A 21,115-nucleotide genomic window follows, 5' to 3' on the forward strand; every position below is an offset into this window, starting at 1 on the left:
AGATGGAATTAGTTTCCATAAACTTTTCGCATCACTAAAATACCTTCAAGCGTATCCCTAGACATCACACTTCTTTTAACTTTGTCATTTTTATAATTCTATATAAATTTATATAATTCTGAGTTAACTAAACTGACGGCCAAAAGAAACTCTACGACTCCATGAGTTAAATTTAACCAGCCCTTTCAGCAAATTAATACCAAATACGAAGCATATTCCCATGTGCAACAAGCGTCATATACGCCCACACGAATTTGTTTTGAGACAAATCACGTAATCCATGGATGGCCGCAACTGCACATTTAATAAGTGTATAAAAACGGTTCACACAGTGTGCTGGACTGGCACACTGACTAAAAACCACCAAAGTAATGCCTCGATTGACTCCAGAACAACGCGAGAGGGTCCTGGGTATGGTATCCATGGGAGCCACCCACGCCCACATTGCAACCTTAGGCTGCTCTCGTGTAACCACGTCAAACTTGATGCAACGTTACAGGCAGACAGGGCAGGCATCGGACAGGCCAAAAATAGGCAGGCCTAGGGTAACTACGCCCAGAGAAGACGGATCCCTGCGCACCTTACACCTGAGGAACCGCTTCCTGATAGTGACGTCATTGTCAATCAATGCCTTAGGTCACCGGGTCAGTCGGCAGACCGTGTCCAGGAAACTCATGGCTCACGGAATTACGGCCTATCGACCATTCAGAGGGCAGTTGTTGAGAGCCGAACATCGTCACCAGAGGTTGCGATGGGCTCAAATTGTACGCCGTTGTCAGCGACTTGTTTTCACGGATGAAAGCCGCTTCTGCCTGTTCCGAGCCGATGGTAGACAGCGAGTTTATCATCGAAGAGGCGAACGAAGGTCTGCATCATGCGTCCAGGAGGTGGTTGGTGGCGGCAGCGTTATGGTGTGGGCTGGGATTTGTGGAGAGGAACGGACACCACTGGTCATCATCTACGGGAACCTAACAGCTCAATGTTACGTGGATGAAATTCTACGTCCTCTTGTCCTGCCATTCCTTCAACAGCAGCCACGTGAGGTCCTGTACCAGCATGACAACGCCAGACCCCGTACAGCTCGAGTTGTGCGGAACTTCATCGACGCCAACAACGTCAACGTCTGCACGTTCCGCACATATGGGGTATCATGGGTCGTTGAGTAAGACAACGGCCACACCTTGCAGCCAACCAACAAGAACTGGCGTTCGCTCTCCAAAATGAAAGGCAACGATTCCCGCGTCATCTCATCAGACTACTGACTTTTTCTATGAAGCAAGGGGTGGCCACACGCGATATTGATTGGTTTTGATATTGACTGATTATAAAAAAAATCAACTTATTGTATACTCTGCCCATTGTTAACCAAGATGGAATGGCTATTTTTCTACCCCTGCTCTGTTTGTTCTCTTGTAAAATGATTTGAGGGCTGCTTTGCCCGTTCTTACTCAAGACTTTCAATATCTAAAGTCATTGGTGTTTTCAATATATTAAACTTCAGTCATCCTGTTTTTTGCATTAGCAAAATAAATTGATTTGAACTCTTTGTTTCTTTTGGCCTTCAGTTTATTTTGCAGTGCTGTGCTTTTAATGGAAGTACATTGGCCAAATAAACCATTCTTGAGATGCCTTCTGCCTTTGAAACTTTTTTTTCCTAACAGTGTGAGGCCTCTTCCAGACGAGATTTGAACACTTGTTTTTAATTTCTTTATATTTGAATCTAAATTTTCTTTATGCATTTTTTCCAGATCTCGGAAAATTTTAATGCCCAGAAACGTTTTTGAGTCTGTCACGGATATGCTGTGCGTATTGTTTATGACAACAGCTTTGCTTTGTTTTATCTTAAGAAGTTTAGTCTTTTCTAAATTAATTTTTAATCCGCTCAATAACTCAATGCTTTGATAAAAGTCGAGTGCCTCATTAACGGACTCAAAGTTTCTCAGTGTTAGAGTCGTGTCATCGGCAAAATACATGCTTGCCCTTTACCTCTTTTCCATATACGTCTTTTCCGTAAAGGTCCTATCAGATCATGAATAACCGGATTGGTCCCTGTTGGATTAGGCGATAAACTTTTCCTATCTAATTCGGGGTTAAGTACATAGAGGATGTTGCACAGTGAAGGTTGAATACCATAAATATTGTTCGAGTGAGAGTTCTATTTATTATTTATACCCTGACATTTTCTCTACCTGTATATAAATGTGTATCAGTTTATCTGTGGCATCCGTGAAAAAATAATGTGCCATCTTCGTCGTATTTCTGATTCTATTCATACGCGCTGCAATTTCGTTCATGTCCGCGTTCACAAAACCTTTTTACAGATTTAAACGCTGTCTGTAAGTAATTATACATTGTACAAAGGTGCTTAATGCTAATGCAGTATAGGTATTTACGTAAATAACGAAAATGAAGAATTTCTACCTCTTTTTTGGGCGAACTATATATTGCGCGGAAGTGCATGGCCTTGTGATGCCGTCGTCGAAGATTTCACTGCTGCATGAAGTGACACAATGAATGTAGCATTCGGCATGTACAAAAGTAGTTCCGGCAAGGTCAACTGTGGGTCATGGGTCAAGGTCTTCAGCAGTTTTATAGCAAAATGGTTTAACAAAAGTGATATCTAACTAGTTAAGATATCATTTTTATCAGTGAAGGAAATACTGGGATTTCACTGATGTATAAATAATAATGTATTAAAATCACCTCCCAGTACTATGTTCGTACCGTTAATCTAACTAATAAACTAGGTACATTGTGTAAACAATCTTCACGATCTCCCGAATCATTCCGCAATGCACTTTTACCAAGGTAAATAAATCACCATCAAATTCTGTTTCCAGAATTAAATACCTACCAAAATCATCTCTTCTTGATTTACATATTGATCAACTTGTCCGGCGAGGTGTGGTGGTCTCCCTTTGAACGACCAACTTAATTATACATTGCCTTGTATCCAGACTATTCTTTAAGAGAAAAAATCCAGCATGAAATGAAAAAAGGAACATTTCGGTCAGCTACTTTATTATGACCTCCTCAGGCTGTATGATACTGTTTCATACTAAATGGCCAAATGTTACACAAAGTGGCCCAGTACCAAAATTATCCATTCATTTAAAATGTACTGTGAAGTTTCATACCAACCCGTAATGTCAGTGAAAGAAAGCTTATTCACTTCTATATTTACTTAATTATTTGATGTGCTGTTTAACGACTTAAAGAAGAATTTTCAGTGGCCGGTATTATGGATGAAGGAGACCGGAGGGCCCGGAGAAAACCACAAACTGACTTACTGACAAACTTTCCCATATGTAACGAACATTCATGCATGTATAAGCAGACTGCATTGATAGGAAACAATCAACGTGGTCAGCGAACGTTCGCACCGTCGGCTGCTTCTCTTCACCATCAAAGCCCCAAGGACGGTGAGAGCGGAGCAATGTAAAAGCTCCCTGCCCATATATTTGACTTCTACGAGGTCTACATACGTGGCCATAGTATCGTTTTATTCTACACCCTTTTTCTTTTTAACAGAAAACACAACAACATATCAAATCCACACACACATGCACCCATGAAGTGTCCCATCCTTGCAAGGCAAAGGCCTAAACAGTTTTAGCTAGAGAACACCCCTGTTTCAACTGTAACGTCACGAGAATTCTGTCTTGTCGTTTTACCATATATATGTACATTACATGACTCGTAAGAATTCCAATTAAAAAGTTGATTGACAGAGTCATCAAGCATGTCATAAAAAGTACTGTGGTTATTTATGCCAGTTTTTAACCTTCATTCGAAATAAATAAGGTTGTATTATTGTTGTCTTTTCTGTTAACAATGAACGACATAATAATGACGCTGTAGTAGGGGAGGTAATCCCGTCCTTCCAATTGACGTCCTGTTGAAAACACGTTTGTCTATCGTGACACACAGACCTCACCAAGCGTGCGTTGGAGGAACATTTGTAAACCGAAGCTACAGTTCTCTTCATCTGAAAATAATTGTGTGAATATAACTGCTAATTTAATAACTAATGTACCATCTGCAAAATAACAGTAGGCCTACTCTATGACCACACGGGTAGGCTTATACAACGGTTATAAACGAACTGACTTGACTTCCACGTAATGGTAGACGCAAGTAGTAGGCCCTATACATGTATGTTTACAATCATGGTCTGGAGCATGTCTGTACATCTGGGCAATGTCTGTTTTTAATTGATATATCACTCACAATTAATACACACGAGCGTGGTCAGTTTGCCAGTTTCCTCCAACCATAATTCTGGCCGCCGTACTCTTTAGTAAGGAGAAAAACAACAACCAAATAAATACATAAATAAATGTTAATATAATGTATACGACTGCGATCAGCATTTTGATGGGAGGAATCTGGCTGGCAGGCCTTCTCAGGTATAGGCTACAGTTGGGATGGGGGCGGAACTTGGGGAAGCCAGCATGAGCTGAACTCATAGAGCCCTTTTGTTAGAGGTTCCTGAGTCAATGCGCTGCACTAACACGCTAACCTCTTGGCCTCCCGTAAAAATATGTTGATCTGTCGTAATTATCAGCTATGGATAAACCTTATAATTATGTCTCGTGACATGTCCAAGCTACCGTACCGAATAGCCTAGCGTATACACTTCTGTGACTCGACAGCTCGGCGAATCCATTCATGTCCTCAGCATGTCCAGACGAGGAGAGAAAGACTCCATAGGCAGTCATCACATAGCTTCAAGTCACATGTAAGTTGCTTCTGCAAGCAAACCTTGTAATGGAGATCATGCAATCTGTTTGTTTTTGTTTTCTGTTTTTTGTTGGGTTTTTTTTGTTGGTTTTTTTTTGTTAGTTTGTTTTGTTGTTGCTATAGAATGAAGATAGCGAATTGCAAAATAGCAACCTATAATGACGACGATGGGTGATATATTAGTTCCAGTTGCGGAGAGCAGAAAAAGGAGGTGATGAAATCAGTTACGACAGTTTGCATGAGATCTGGCAAATGAATCTGACAATATAAATGATGTTAAAGATTATCGCAATGCACTAATTACTCCTCAGCCAAAGAACAGTTGCAAGAAGTTGCAAGCCTCTCACAAAATATAACCTCAATGACACCAGAGGCTTTGAAAGAACTGACAAAGGTCGCATAAAATTGCCGGATATCTCTTTCAATGTCTAAGTGTACACGTATATGTGGTGTTTGTATGGTATACCTGGGTGTACAAGTGTTCACAAATAGTTTTAACAAAGAAAAGACCGACTGACGCTTTCGTTGTATTTCTATACATCACTACAGACACCGTGAAACTGCCTGGCTTAATTATTCTGTATATCTGCGATGATAGCTACCAAGACAGCCATTCGATAAGTATGTAACTATGGACACGATTAAACATTGGCTGTTCGACGGTCTGCAGTGTAGATAGGCAACATTTGTTCCAAGCACAGATTTACTACCGTGATCGCTTCACACAGACTTACCACCGTGATCGCCTCACAGATTTTACCACCGTGATCGCCTCACACACATTTAACACCGTGATCGCCTCACGCAGATTTACTACAATGATCGCTTCACGCAGATTCACCACCGTGATCGCCTCACATAGATTTACCGCTGTAATCTCCTCACACAGATTTCCCGCTTTAATCGCCTCACACAAAGTTACCACTGTGATCGTTTCACACAGCTTTACCACCGTGATCGCCTACACAGACTTACCACTGTGTTGGCCTCACACAGATTTACCGCTGTGATCACCTCACACAGATTTACCACCGTGATCGCCTCACACAGATTTACCACTGTGGTCGCCTCACACAGACTTACCACAGTAATCTCCTCACACAGATTTCCCGCTTTAATCGCCTCACACAAAGTTACCACTGTGATCGTTTTACACAGCTTTACCACCGTGATACCCTACACAGACTTACCGCCGTGTGGGCCTCACACAGATTTACCATTGTGATCACCTCACACAGATTTACCACCGTGATCGCCTCACAAAGACTCACCACTGTGGTCGCCTCACACAGACACAGATTTACCACCGTGATTGCCTTCAAACAGATCTGCAACCGTGATTGCTTTACACAGATATACCACACAGATTTACCACCGTAATCACCTCGCGTTAATTAACCACCGTGGTCGCTATACACAGATTACCCGGCATGTAAGCAACATTCACCTTCGGTCCATGTTAACCTAGGAATACAATTAGAATTAATTTAGAGTCAACCATTGACCAATGAGCTGTTGAAATAAGCATTCGCTATTCCTCGGCTGCAGTTTGTGTCAAGGGGATTCCCACGAACTTGTCCAGTTGCGACAGCTTAATGGTAAACCCTGCACTGTGCCCTGTTTCCTCCAGTACATATATAATTGACATGTTAAAAATTAACTGAGTTACTTTAAAACACCTGTCAATGAAAAAATTAAATGTTATTTATTATTAGAGTTGCATGTAATTTCCTCACTAGGATGGCTGTCCATCTATGAGAGCTTAACGCGTCACAGTTCACAATATAACATATCCAGACAACATTCTGTTCATATTGGCGTTTATAAAGCGCGTTTCACCAGCAGTGAAATTGCTAAAGCATGTGTATAATATCTCAGTCAAACTGTCGAAAATCCACGCCCAAAGGCAAAATTCCCGAAAGCAAGATGACGATAGGCTAAAGCATGTTTTGGGCACGGTACTATCGGTTAGTTGGTCATACCGACGCAAAGCAACCATTGCCGGGAACAAGTGGCTGGAGCAGATGTTAACTGTTTTCTCTCAATGGAATATCTCGGGCGGATATCAAAGCTTTGGTGTTGACATGTGGCAGAGCTTCATCCAGCCGCGTAAGTAAACTCAGTTCAGCCAAGGTTATATTTACATACCACCACCTTACCCCGGAATAACTTCATATGGAAACTTAACCGTACCTACCAGAGATTCTCTGATCGACAGGCGCCACAAATGTCTTCATGCATGTTTAAAACATAAGGTGGAAAAAGTTGACCAGGCTGTTAATAATCTCACAGCGGTCGGATACCACTGAATATTTTAAAACAACCAGGGCAAATCCTGTTAAAAGGATAAAAAAAATGTGTTACTCCTTTTCTGTATTGATCTTGTTGTCATAAGGGTTTTTGCATTTATAAATGTAACTGTGGTCATATTCTGTAATTAGCGTGGACAGAAGGAGTGGTTACAAAGCCACATATGAGCTGATAGATATTTGTAAGAGCCTCGTTCATTTTTTGCGTTTACATGATCAGTTAGAATAAAACCCTGACTGAGGTAAATTGACAGGAGGCCTTATTTCAACGGTGCCAGCTAACACACTTGTGGTCGCTGTTCTGGTTTGGCTCTCTGTGCTGTAAGCCTTTAGTTATATCGTACACGTTGTACAATATCAATTATCCGCAATCAAGGCTCGGCATATATGAGAGATACCCAACTCAAGTAAAATGGTGCGTCAGGTCGTAAGTGCTCGTGTGTACATGCGAAATAACGACGCAACCCAAAGGCGTATGGCCTTATATCATTTAGTGCGACCAACTCCTTACGGTCACTTGAGTTGAATAGCGTCTAAAGCTCTCGTGTTTGCCGAGATTATGACAAACGATATTACCCCAGTACTGGTCTAGGTATACAGCTACATTGGATGTGATACACATGTACAACGGTTTTCTGCTGAACAGTTGAACCTGAGAATGACTAATGGCTTCTCTATGCAGATCTTCGCTTTTCCGCCAAAACATGCGATTGTTTGTAACTTTCTGTAAAAATTTCCGTCAAACTGTCGTCCATGTTTAATTTTTTTTTTTGAAATTTTCTTTAGTTTCTATCTAAAAGATAGTTCTCAAAATAGTGTTCCCGGTTGGAAAAAGTTCTCAATTGATTTAGTTCATTTTGCCCAAATGTGAATTGTTTTCACACATGTTAAAACTCACGTGATGCCCTAGGACTCTTATGATCGAAGGAAGTCAAATATGGGGGAAATGAGGATTGATTACGTCTCGTTGGACAACAGAAAAAATATATTTTCATACTAGTGGTCCGACCGTTTGAGTATAACTCCCAATTAATATACATGTAGTTAAAATGTCTTTCTCCACCGTCTCCGATCCTGGGTCGAGTCACACTAAAAGGGGAACTTCCTCGCTTGGCGTTCAGCATGAAGGGGATAGTGCGACAACTGGTTGACCCGTATCAGTATAATAGCTCGTGCGGGGCAGCTTACTTGCCTTCGGTAAGTCGTCTCAGTGAAGCAGCACTAGAAAAAAGAGCGGTGGAAATCCGTCCTGCAACAAGGAGGCACATGACATGCACCCTAAGGATTCCGTCGTCGTCATATGACTGAAAAATTGTTGACTACGACGTTAAACCCCAGGCACTCACTCATTCCACCTCCTCCGGAAATGGGAAAGAGATTTAATTGTGTCACGTGGATTTTTACTTCATCCAGTCATCCAGCTATGACCTGTTTTCACCTCGGGAGTTTTCAACTTTGTGTGTATAGTTTTCAACCAGGTTCATGCAAACCAAGGAAGAAAATCACTAAAACAAAAAAAAAGGATGAAAAAACATCGTATGTGGGCTGCCGTACCACAGTCATGAAATATCTCCCTCTTTGTACAATCTGAAAACAAGAATAACATAGTCTCCCTGAGTTGATTCATTTACGTATTTGACTATTGCTCAACGCTATACTCAAGAATTCTTCACTTACACAATGGTGTCGGGTTTATGATTAGAGCACACTTTAGTACCCAATGTTAAACCATCGACCATTGGCAAGTTACTGGAGAACTTTTTCACGTGACCTACAATTTGTACACCATTTACTTTAAATTCGTGGAATATAATTAAGTGTTCTTGCACGAATATTAGAATGTGCCAACGGCCACAGGGACATTGTTGGCCGCTTTTTGTCCTCAAGGCTCCACGTGCATATATATCGGGTGAATCTACAAATTCCCGTTGCTTGAAAGGCCAGCGTCCTCACTCCTCAATCACGGCCCAGTACGAAATGTAGCACGAATTTGTCAACATTATCTAACTGCCAAACAAGTTGTCTGAACTAGGTTTACATCAGTCATTACATAATCATCTTTGCACGTAAATACATCACTGTATACTTAGATAATTCGCTGACACACTTACAGCACCATGTCAGCCAGTAGGATGGGACGGCATCAAAGTTTCCTGCCACAATAAACGCTCTGTAAATCTGAATCGTGTTTATTTACTTGATTTATTTACCTACGATTTTTTATGACTATGAATTATCGGAACTGCCTCCAAATACGAATGGGACATTTGAAATTATTTCACAGTGGCTAATGGCATAGCCTGTATCTGGTTAAATTGTACCCGAACAGGCCCAGAACCGCCAAGGTGAACATGAAGGTCGTCCATATGTCTTGCTCCTAAGAGATATACACGTCCGAACCGTGCTTATTCTGCACTGAGAGAAAAGTTTGTGTCAACTCACCAGAAAATCAGTTATACAACTGAGCTAACCTAGAAAACTGAGTCATCTGACCAAATCAGCTGTGTCACCAAACTCAACAGGCAGTCAATTATTGTATTCATCTTTCATGTTTACACATGTTTGTGTGTATTGTAGGTCACTTCAAGCGAGGTAGAGTTAGAGGTGTCACTATTAGGCCTGCTGCCTGTATGGTTTGACTCACCACAAACAGGCCTATGGTTTTACTCAACACAAGCTCAGGACTGTGCATTTAACAGCATATAAACCTTTTCTTTGAACGTGTCCTAAGGTGAACAAAAAGATGGGGTTTTCACTGAAAAGTCTGCCTTGTCACTGTTCTTTAAAACTCGTTCAGTAAAGTGTTTAGAAGATATCTGAAAAACATAAAATTATGCAAAAGGGAATATAAGTAAATAATTTGAAACCTACCTCCTTTGACAACAAACACATTTTATCTCATCACATGCTGAGAATCCATTCCTGTATTAATTAAAATAAAACTAAAACCTCTGGTTCATTGATTCATATAACTTGTTTTTATTCACAATATTTACAATGTATCAGTCATTGTTTTAAGAAGTGAGAAATAGGAATAGAAAATGGGTGTTGATCGCCGTGTCGGTATTCTCGGGAGCGCGCAAGTGGGGGGGGTGGGGGGAGGGGGAATGCATCGAGATAACCACAGAGACGCCCTGTGCTGGACAGATGAAGACTTGTACATATACACGGCTCTGATACCTACACACATCCTCATTTGGAGAAGAGACAATATATACATACATTTTAACACCTACTGAGCGTGTATATAAAACAATTCTGATTCACATGCATTTTGTTACATTTCGTCAACAGTGGGGAATTGTGACAAATTCACTTTACAAACATATACCTAAGCATTACACGTGCTTTCTTTCGATTTTTTTTGGTGTTTTTTCTTTATGTTTTTGTTTCTTTTTTATTTCTTGTTAATTTTTTTGTTTTTGTTTTGTTTTGTTTGTGTGTGTGTGTGTGTGTTTTGTAACAGGCTAACAAAAAAAGAAATGGAGACTGATGTCAGATAAAGATTTGCGTTTCTCTCACGAGGTTTGGGTTTGCCCATAAGATTAACGGGCATCTCAACAAACTCTTGTAAGATCAAATCTTTGACAAAGTAAATTTAACCACTTTCTTACATGGCTTGACACTGAACTACAAGGCCGCCTTTAATATTTGCTGTACCGCTACATTAAGTATTGTGGGTGGTGGAAACCGGAGTGTATGCCCCGATGTAAACTACAGCCCTTCGCCATCTACCTGGTGATTCTTTCTGACAAAGCTGCACCGTAACCAGCGAGAGTTGGATTCGAATCTGGGACCTTAATATTGGTCATGGGCGATCTGCTGCTAGGGTAACGTTTTGTAAAAATAATTTAATTTTCCCGAATTTGCGTTTGTAAAGCGCAATTCAATTGGTCAAATTTTTGCGTTTATATTCCAATAAACCGAAAACACGAAGCCACGCCCACGTAGGACTACTTTTTTAAAAAAATAGATCTGAAAGAGGCTGAAGGCACGTCAGGTAAAATGACTTACAGAATATATCTCCTTTCGTCTGTATTATATTCACATTCATAAACAGGGGCATCAATAAAAATTCTGGACAGTCTATGATGAATTAAGACTGTTTAAACAGTATCGCCGACCTATGAGCTTGATCACTAACACGCACAGGCGTGCTGGGTCAGCGAGTGCATATGCAAAACCGAGTGCAAGCGCTCGACAAAACAAATCAGTTTGATCAAAATTACTTTCCAACTGATGTTTAAAATACACGCTGTTGTTCTTGGATAACCAGTATGTTTGAATGCTAAGATATCATCCATATGTCACAACTACACGTGCTTTGCAACCGGCATGACGAAGTCACCTATGTGGCCTACATACTCCCGCATATCCTTGGCGTGCAACAACAACAGCAGTAGTCCGTTATGAACAGCGCAAACGCGTTGTCGCCTCACGAAGATGAGTCTCACGAAATAAATTCATTTCCCTCGGGATCTTCTGCCCCCAACGCTCCCTAGCTCACCTTGTAAATGATGAGTTATTCACAGTTCTTTTTGAAACGACCAGCTGCTGTAAACTTTACCTCGTCATTTCGCTCACTTTGCACGTGACGTTGCCTATTAACGGTAGAACTTTGATCACCAATTTCATTGGCCCAAAGAATGTTATTCATAAAATATTCTGGAGACTGCGGCGTTCCTTTCTTCAATTTCTCAGAGTTTGGAATGAAAGGAAAACACTAGATAACATCCTTTTATTCCTTAAATTAAATTATAAGGATTGCTGTAATATTTTTCAGGTTTACTGAGGTATACAATACAGTTTTTCGTCATACAGTTTGCACAGCAGTTTTTTCGTTTATTGGCCTACCCCAACAAACCTAAAAAATATTACAGTCAATCCTTAAATGAACCTGCAAGACCACCCAGTTGTAAAATATAGTACTTGAGCATACAGGCTATATAAGGCTGCAATCAGTTTTTACAAACGGTTCTCTCTCCTAACCCAAAGTCCCCCACCTTCAATACAGCGCTGAACACAGAAAATGAGACAGTGTAATCCAGTCAGGATTAGTCCGAGATTGCTCTGACGTGAGGTATGGCAAAGGATGGCTTCAAACCAACGTCAGAGCCCGCTCCATTTAAAGTTTGAGACAAAACATTACCCATCAAACACGTCTCAACGGCCTGGATGTCGATCGGTTATTTCCTAGACCGCGTGGACCCGAGATTCCCTGGATATGCGCAAAGCGAACGGCTGCACCGACAACCATTGCTACTGTTCAACAGAATCAGTTGAATTCCTGGATACAGTGGAGTTGTTGACTTTGGAATGTCCTTTGCTGAACAAAGTATTCTATCGTTGAATCCAATCAAGGTTGTTAACATCCAATTTAAAAGATCAATACTATGGGCAATAATTTTTGTTCCTTAATTTTTACTGCAACTTTTCACTTTTTGAATGGCTTAAAGCACCTATATATAAATCCTTTACACTCATCACGAAACGACTCGTTCAAATAGCTATAAATGATTGGATTAACCGCGGCATTGATGACGAAAGAGCGAGTGGCGAAGTTATACGCCAACGAGGCGGCTTTGCTCTGAGACACGTCAAAGTTTTCGGTAGCCGCTTGGACTATCTTCACGATTACGTAAGGCAGGAAGCTTAAGACGAATGCCACGGAAACGCAGAATAGTATGCGAGTTGTCTTTCCTGGATTGTATCCGGAGCGGACTGCCACGGAATTGTTTACATCACGCGGACTGTTAGGTTCGTCTGTGGACTTTATTTTCATTGGACGTTTTGGCTCACAGCTATTGCTTCGCTGAGTTGTGAGTTTAGGAAAAGACGGCATCCTGTATTTCTTGTCTCGTCTTTTATTCTTGCCCGTGACACATTCGCCGCTACTGCTTTCTTCGTCTGCGACTTCCATGCTCATGGAAGCCTCATGTGCCCTATAAGATGTGGGCGTTTGGCTGAGACGCATGTTTCCACGTTTTCGGATTTCCAGTCCTACCTTGGTATACAGGACGATCAGCACCCCAACACTACCGAAGAACAGAAGCAGCAAGAAGCCAGAATAAAGTTTGGGATATATACTATCTCGTACGCAGTCGCTCAGTGAACACGATATTCCAAATAACTCTGAATCATTTGCCTTCACTTGGTGAGATCCATAAATGAGAATCGCTGGCCAGGCCACAAATAATCCAATAGCCACCGCTACACAGCTCACTATCTTAGCTTGTTTGTTGGATATCCGCTTAAAGGGCTTGAAAACCTTCCGATGTCTGTCGTGGGCAACAGCGACCAGTGTTATTCCAGACGCCACAGTTGTAATGGTCTCCAGAAACCTCATTATCTTACAGGCCACGGGCATGTTGAACATCAGCGGCTTAGTGACGTCATAAATCTCAAACGGTGGACGCGAACAGACACGTCAGCAATCGAGAGTGGCTAAGCAGAGGACAAAATAGTTAGACGGTGTTTTCTTGAACCGGAAGTAGTACACGTACCAGACTATTAAATTTCCAAAGACTCCTAGAAACATCAGTATCCCCAAGTATATGGTCACGGTAGCAAAGTCATGGCCACTCATCGTTCAGCGCCGTCAGCTGTGATATATTGCCACGGATGTCCAAATCGCTCGCATTGCAATAGGCGGCCATTTTGAATTCCATGAGAACAGTTAGATATAGAGGTACAAACTTTATGTGTCTTAGACTTGTGTTACCATTGTCTGAAATCAGAATGAAAACATGCTTTACAACATATTTAATTAATCGATATGTAGGATAGCAAACATTTCCAGGTGTTAAGATGGAATTTTGTTATTCACACTTAAAAATTCTGAAACCAACCCATATTACATAATCACATAAAACAAATCAAATCTATTCACCTGTAAACCATGTATTTGTCGGAATCTAAACACAATAACCACGTAATCAGTCTTCAACAGAAGTACCCTATGCCACGGTATACAGAAGCACTTCATTTCAGGTATTCTGAGCTCATGCAGCCGATTCGTTGTTAGTAATCTATGCAGAAGTTTAGACATACATCAGTTCCTGGGAACATCTATAGCTCTCGGGTAAACGTACCGGAAAAGCTTTCCATAGGCGAGATGTTTATGAGGATCACTGTGTTCACAATAGATGTATTATGTCACCATTCTCTCGTCAGAAATATCCGGTGTCATATTAGCCCTGTTTCCGAAATGGGATTCGCAAATTATTGACCTGTAACATTTCTGGTAAATATCACCACATTTGAGTCGAAAACGAGATCTTTTTAAAATGCCCACGATATCGTAGACGTGTTGCTGTATTAACCGAATTTGTGTGAAATTTTTCCAACATTTCAACTATATTCTTAAACATATTCCAACAAATGGCTCCACAGATGATCTGAGTATGTCTTGGAAATAACAGAATTTAATTTTGAACTGGACATAATTATGAGTAATTTGACATTATATTAAATAATTACAAAAAAAATCATTACTTGTGCACATAAAGGACAAATATATGTTTTTGATCAGGAAGTTAAACGAGGACTAAAATCCTTAAATCCTCAGGCTATAGCTATATTCTCCATCATGATTTAAGCTGGGCATATACTTCCAAATGCATTACCTATATCAGTCACCTATAGTCTATATATAGTGGTTAGAACAAACCATATTTCTCAAAATGCTTAAAGACATATTTTAGTATTTCCTATACTAATTGTGAGATGGACACGAGACCGACAGGTGGCTCATGATCAGTAGTCAGGTGCGTGGCACCCAGCCGCTGTCACACGAGGTGCGAGTTCAAACCCGACCTTGAACAGGCAATTTCCACATGCCCGCTTTCATTTTCCACTGTACATACGAGGGGTGTTGAAGAGCACTTGTCTGCCACCAACACGCTGCGCAAATCCACGTGTACATAATGTTAACTTACTTATCTGATAAGGGGCGTCCGTGGCTCAGTTGGTAAGCGCGCTAGCGCAGCGTATTGACCAGGAGTCTCTCACCAATGCGGCCGCTGTGAGTTCAAGACAAGCTCATGCTGGCTTCCTCTCCGGCCGTAATTGGGAAGGTCCATCAGCAACCTGCGGATGGTCGTGGGTTTCCACTCACCATAATGCTGGTCGCTTCGTATAAGTGAAATATTCTTGAGAATGGTGTAAAACACCAATCAAATAAATAAATAAATACTTATCTGATCGGTGTTTTACATCGTACTCAAGGATATGTTACTTATACCACGGAGGCTATTATGGTGGGAGCTGGGAGGCGGGGCCTCGATCGTGCACATTGTACTTGGAAAAGTTTGTTAAAAACGTTACGGTTTACCAAGAGTTCCTCCACCCATTAAACACACGACCATTGAATGCACTGGTTGAAAAGTCTTAGCTAGGGCTTAAGCAGCAGTCAAATAAATAAATAGATTACCTACAATATTGATATATGTTTACAAACTATCTCCGAGTCGAAGCCAGTCAGTTTCCGATTCGCGTTTTTTCAAGTGCCACCGTGACCATGATTCACATTATCTCCCTATCCGAGCTGAAGACTCCACATGCCATGCAGTAGCTGGTTTACTGACGCGGAGCGACTAACCAGGTCAAGCAGACAAATAGCCAAATGCTGGCCGATAACCTGTGGAATGCCTTGTATTAAAGGTACGTGACATACGTGTGGACGAGATGACGCTTCCGGACATGTCGGGGACCCGTATCCGTCTGGACAGACCTATCTATATGTGTCATATAGACACATATAGATAGGTGATAAGTGTAAAACTAGTTAAATTACATTTTGAACAAATTTAGTAGAAAGCTATATACTGGCGTAAAAGTCGGCATAACAAGGCGCAGTTAATAAGTTTGACGGAAGGTGAAATATATCTAGGTAACATGAGCTATATGATGAACAATCCCGTCAAACACATACATAAACTTGTGATTCCCATCCTTCGACACAACTCTATATGAGCTATATAAACAAACACACTATCCATTGTTACAAATGTCATACTGGCATCATCTTTCAGCGATTAGCTAGCAGTCCTCTAGTGAAACAAAACTACATATGTCATGCAACACACTGGTTATATTAATTACTGTAAATACCATTATTAGTAGGTAAAGTAACATACAGTAACCAAAATATATATAAATATATTAAAATATTTAGTAGTACAAACCGTCGCCGGTTCAAACACCGACACATGGGGTCGTCTACAGTTAATACAGCTTAGTATATACCATATTGTATAAAGCAGATCAAACTTAGCCTTCTACACATACGCATGGCGTTATGATAGATTACTTACAAACCTCGTAAAGATGGACAAAATCTGCTAGGATTTGTTTTCGAATAACCATTGTATTAAGTATATTGCTCTGATGTCTCATTTACTGGTGTGCTCTTACGCTCGTATGTCATATTCATTATTTTGTTCAGATATCAAACAGTATTCGCGTGAAGTATTTATTAGCATTGACAGAGCAGGCAGTATAGTGTAATCACCAATCATTGACAAGAAAAGCTGTATATATAAATAAAACGTGAGATAAACTCCTCATTCGCTGTGTACCTTGTCACAAAAATACGTGAACTTATTCAGTTTACATATGCATCATGTGATCATATACTTTCAAAACATTTGACTTTTCGCGTAAAGTACGAAACAAATCTTTATTTTTACAGCGAACAGGAGTCGACACCAAAACGGTTTTGACAAGTCAAAATTTAAAGTCTGATCTAATTTGAAACTTTATCTTTAAATCACATGTGTTTAAAACTGGAAACACTGAACTAGTTCTATGTTGAGGGAAACATTTCGATGTTTGAACCTCAGGGAGCACATACTGGGTAGTTGTATGGATGTGCTAACTGTTGACTTATAAGCCACTCTGTGGAACCAGGCCCTGATACACACAGTGTAGACTGAAGCAGAACTTGACCTCTCTACCCGATCTTGGAATAAACTTTTGGCCAAGTTGACCAAAAGTTTTTTTTCGCTATTCGCTTATAACACCTTCCCTCTTAGTACATGTTAGAGTGTAAAATAAAATAAAAAATGTCGTGTTGGCAATTGTAGGATTTCACAAGATCATATACATGTGAAATGTGCTCTTTTGTTCACGTGTCTAACTGATTTGAGCAAACATTCTCACTTACCGACTGTATTTTATTACTGTACTTCAAGCTATACAAAAGACCATATTGGCGGAGAAAACGTGGTCTCCAATGGTCGTAGTACTGGGCAAACAACTACACGTGATCTCCAATAATCGCAATGCTGCGCCAATAACTAGGCCGGGTCTCCAATAATCGTAATGCTATGCAAACAACTAGGCGGCGTCTCCAATGGTCGCAATACTGCGCCAAAAACTACACGTGGTGTCCAATGATCGCACTACTGCGCAAACAACTAGGCGGCGCGTCCAATGATCGCAATACTGCGCCAACAACTACACGGGGTCTCCAATGGTCGTACTGCCCCAACAACTACACGGGGTGTCCAATGATCGTCATACTGCGCCAACAAGTAAGCAAACATCGTGCACGGCCACTTATTATCCCTATAGCTTTGAGACTGTAGCGTACTCTAGTGTGTGATTATGCTAAATTACAAGGTGGTCGTAATTTGGTCGTTTTATCACGTACTATTATTGAAGTGTTACACATTCTGTGTGATTTATCCGTTTCACAGTTGCCGCTACAATCAAGATGGGGAAGCACTGAACGAACGCAATGCACCTATAGTGCAGCTCGTCAGGCCACGGGAGAATGAACACCATTTTCAGAAACAGTTTTCGAAGAGAGCTAAGACATCTACAATGCTTCACATATCTTTGCTGAAGGAAGATTTCGAAACGTTCTTCCTCACCTGGGTCAGGAGTTTATCTTATTTCCTAGATGTAAGAAAGATACATACAAATCAATGCGTGTACTATCATGGGTAATGTAGATAGCACATTTTACAGCGCCGAGCGCTTGGAATTTACAAGACAGAGAGAGGTGAAAGGGGAAAGGGTGACGCTGGGATTGCGTCATAGCCAGTAGTAAGACGAGTCGGTAATACCTTTATACCCATCACACTGCCAGCCTTGGGAGTTACCCGTCGGCTCTGCATGCGGCTAGCATTTCGCTACTCTCTTGTCAGTGGTAGCATGATTTTCTGTGATATACGGCTTACTGTTGACTCAACAACCATTCTGGCTAGCGGTTTTGTTGACATTGGATGTTCACATGTACGCGGGCTCATATATTTGTGCAAGTATCCGATGGATGAGTTCATATTGATGCAAGAGGTTCTTCTGTAGGTATTCACAAGTCTCAGTTTGCCTCCTTGTAACGGACTTCAGCTAGTGAAGAGAACCCAAGCAGCTTTCCAATTATACTCCAGGAAGGAAAGTATGAAAAAACGAAAGTACAAAGCTCCAAAACAAGTTTCAACGTCTACGGTGTCGTGTAAAAATTAGGTACCAGCAGGCTATATATACTATGGCCTTCATGTGACATTTATTTCTTTTACATTTTGGGTGTAAACAAAAAAATGGACAGAAAATTGCGTAGTTAAGTTTTGTAGATTTAAATTCCTTAGATATAGTCATATATGCAAAATTAGTTTAAATAGTTCAATCTTATCCAAAAAGGTTCACTTTCTCTGAATGTATTATTTTGCCTATTTCTCTTTATTACGGTGCTTACCCGGATACTCACTAGTATACGTATACACATATACACACCAGTATATAGTCTATGAGTTATTGCAATATCTGTAAGACAGATCTCTGCCCGCAATGCACAATACCGTTCAACTTGATAGGCGGGTGACGTTACGATCCGTGTCAGCGGTAATTATATATAGCGAGTTTCTGCATAAATGATTAAAACTTAATCTAAGTCTAAGTCTCCAAATCTCGGTGTATTAAGACTACACTTGACGATAAATTCCAAAACAGAATCTACGTGAACACTATAAAAATGTGGACAACTACGCACAACATAAATATAAACAGACATTGAACTAATCTTAAAGTTAAAGGAAAATCAATTCAACATATCAAATCGTTCTTTCACCCAAAGCCCCGCAAAACGGTATACCTACCAGATTTCGCTAAAAACCGTTCACATCATTCTGCTCTCACGAGCTCACAGTACAATACTTGAGTACACCAACGGAAACGTCCATATTGCTGTTGTTGTTGTAGAAAGTGACGGGTGCCTGTGTACAGATGTCAACTGTCCGCTTGTCACAGAGCTTATCCATACGGTGAATCCTCAGTCATGATCAACGCTCCTCGCAAAACGGAAATCCACTGTTCTCTTCAGCCCACACTACCCGTGTCAATGGCGCAGAGATCACTGATACAGCCCTATACGAACACCAGCGACAGCCTAGTCTACACACGTAAATTGTAACAGTTACCAATCCGTCTTGTAAAATCCGTACTTGATGAGTGAAGATCTGTCAAATATAGATATCTCGATAGTAATTCAAGGCTGTTACGATCCTCTCTCCGTCCAATTGACTGGGTGAAGGTTTTGTGAGTGACTACATCCTCTTACACACCGGCCACACACTGATGATACACGGCACAGCCTTTCGCCCACTTTTTCATGCACTGCGTTATAAATGCTGTACGAACTATTTTCTCGTCACTATATACTGGCTTTGAGGAGTATTTCCTTTTAGCCCACTTTAAGGCATGTCTCAACGCCTGTATTCAGGTCAGGCTTGCCCTTATTATGCCCCAGGGAAATAATTGTTCTGATATGAAAAGAAAAATCTGAAGTGTACAGGAGGTCACAAGAAGTGATTCGAGACAGATATACGTATACCAGTCAGGCTATAGAGAGAGATGGTAAAAATAGAGCTCGTCTACCAGGCAATCCATACAGATCAAATGTCGCGGAATGGAGTCATAGAATACTGGGTAGTACATGTGTGTTTAAACTTTGTGTATGTGACTTCTACATCCGTGTTCTGATTGAATGATTCACAGGTGTCTATCGTGGCGCTAGGTACGGTTCTCCTGTGCACTTCTTGATTACCTAGAATATTTTTTTTTTAACTTTTTTTAATTACTTTTTTTTAACAAATATGGATATAGCATAAGCTCTTCTCCGTCTGAGATGGGCGGTAGTTCCCCCCACCCACGGGATTTCAGATCCACCTTGTATGGTAAAGTTTATCATGAAGACTTTCCATGTGGATATATACATCTCAAATCTTTCCAAACATGACAGAATGACTGATTGAATGTTCTTTATTTAACTGTAACTACGTGTATAACTTAATCCAGAGAACACAGTCGTCGTATAAGTAAAATACTCTTGAGTACGGCGTAAAACAGCAATCAGATAAATCGGCTAATAAATAGAGATATACACAAAACATATATGTTTTTGTAGATATTAGATTTTGTAGATCTTGTTTCCATTGAAACTGATAGCTGTGTTGGTATAGGGTTTATAGAAGTATAAAGTAATTTCTGTCGATGGTAATATCCGAGATGAGACTATCTGCAATCAGTTTTATCAAGAAAACGCCTTGCATGGTTGAGTGCTTTGATGCACACTAAACAACTGGTTGCCATGGTTACCATAACTTGATAATTAGAGAAAACAACATATCTGACAGGTCGAATTTATTTTGATTTCGTGACAGAAAACACATTGCACTATATGTCGTAGGTAAGAATAGAATGTAGATCTCTTTCTTATCATTTCCAACTTACTGTGTGATTTGAGCATATATACAGCCTATTGTTACTAACTTCACTAGGACGTGGTGTGTTAACACGATGTAGTCTCCTTGGAAACAATGTTAATTTTCTAAAACAGAGTGCAGATTTCATAACATGATTAGAGATCACATTTATACTCGACTGGTGAAGTTTACTTTTCCTGCTAGATCTCCGATACAAGTGAGGACAATGGATCCTTGTGTAACCGAACTACACATGCACACAGTGTCGTGAGGAGACATGTCGGGGCACAGGTAAGATGTATCACCTGCTACATACATGCATGTATAACTGCTCTATATATTCTGTTCCACCGCCAA

The 21,115-nt window shown here is 40.6% G+C and overlaps 1 protein-coding gene across 1 annotated transcript; it reads right to left on the reverse strand.

The window, feature by feature from the left end:
* Window positions 1-10,487: 10,487 nt before the first annotated feature.
* LOC135466609 (5-hydroxytryptamine receptor 1F-like) lies at window positions 10,488-19,798 on the reverse strand. Its single transcript, XM_064744185.1, is given in 2 exon segments — window positions 10,488-13,779; window positions 19,154-19,798. A coding segment is annotated over 1 exon segment (1,152 nt). The 5' UTR covers window positions 13,639-13,779; window positions 19,154-19,798; the 3' UTR covers window positions 10,488-12,486.
* Between the last annotated feature and the right edge of the window lie 1,317 nt (window positions 19,799-21,115).

The sequence above is a fragment of the Liolophura sinensis genome, chromosome 6 (assembly GCF_032854445.1).
Source record: "Liolophura sinensis isolate JHLJ2023 chromosome 6, CUHK_Ljap_v2, whole genome shotgun sequence".
NCBI lineage: Eukaryota > Metazoa > Mollusca > Polyplacophora > Chitonida > Chitonidae > Liolophura > Liolophura sinensis.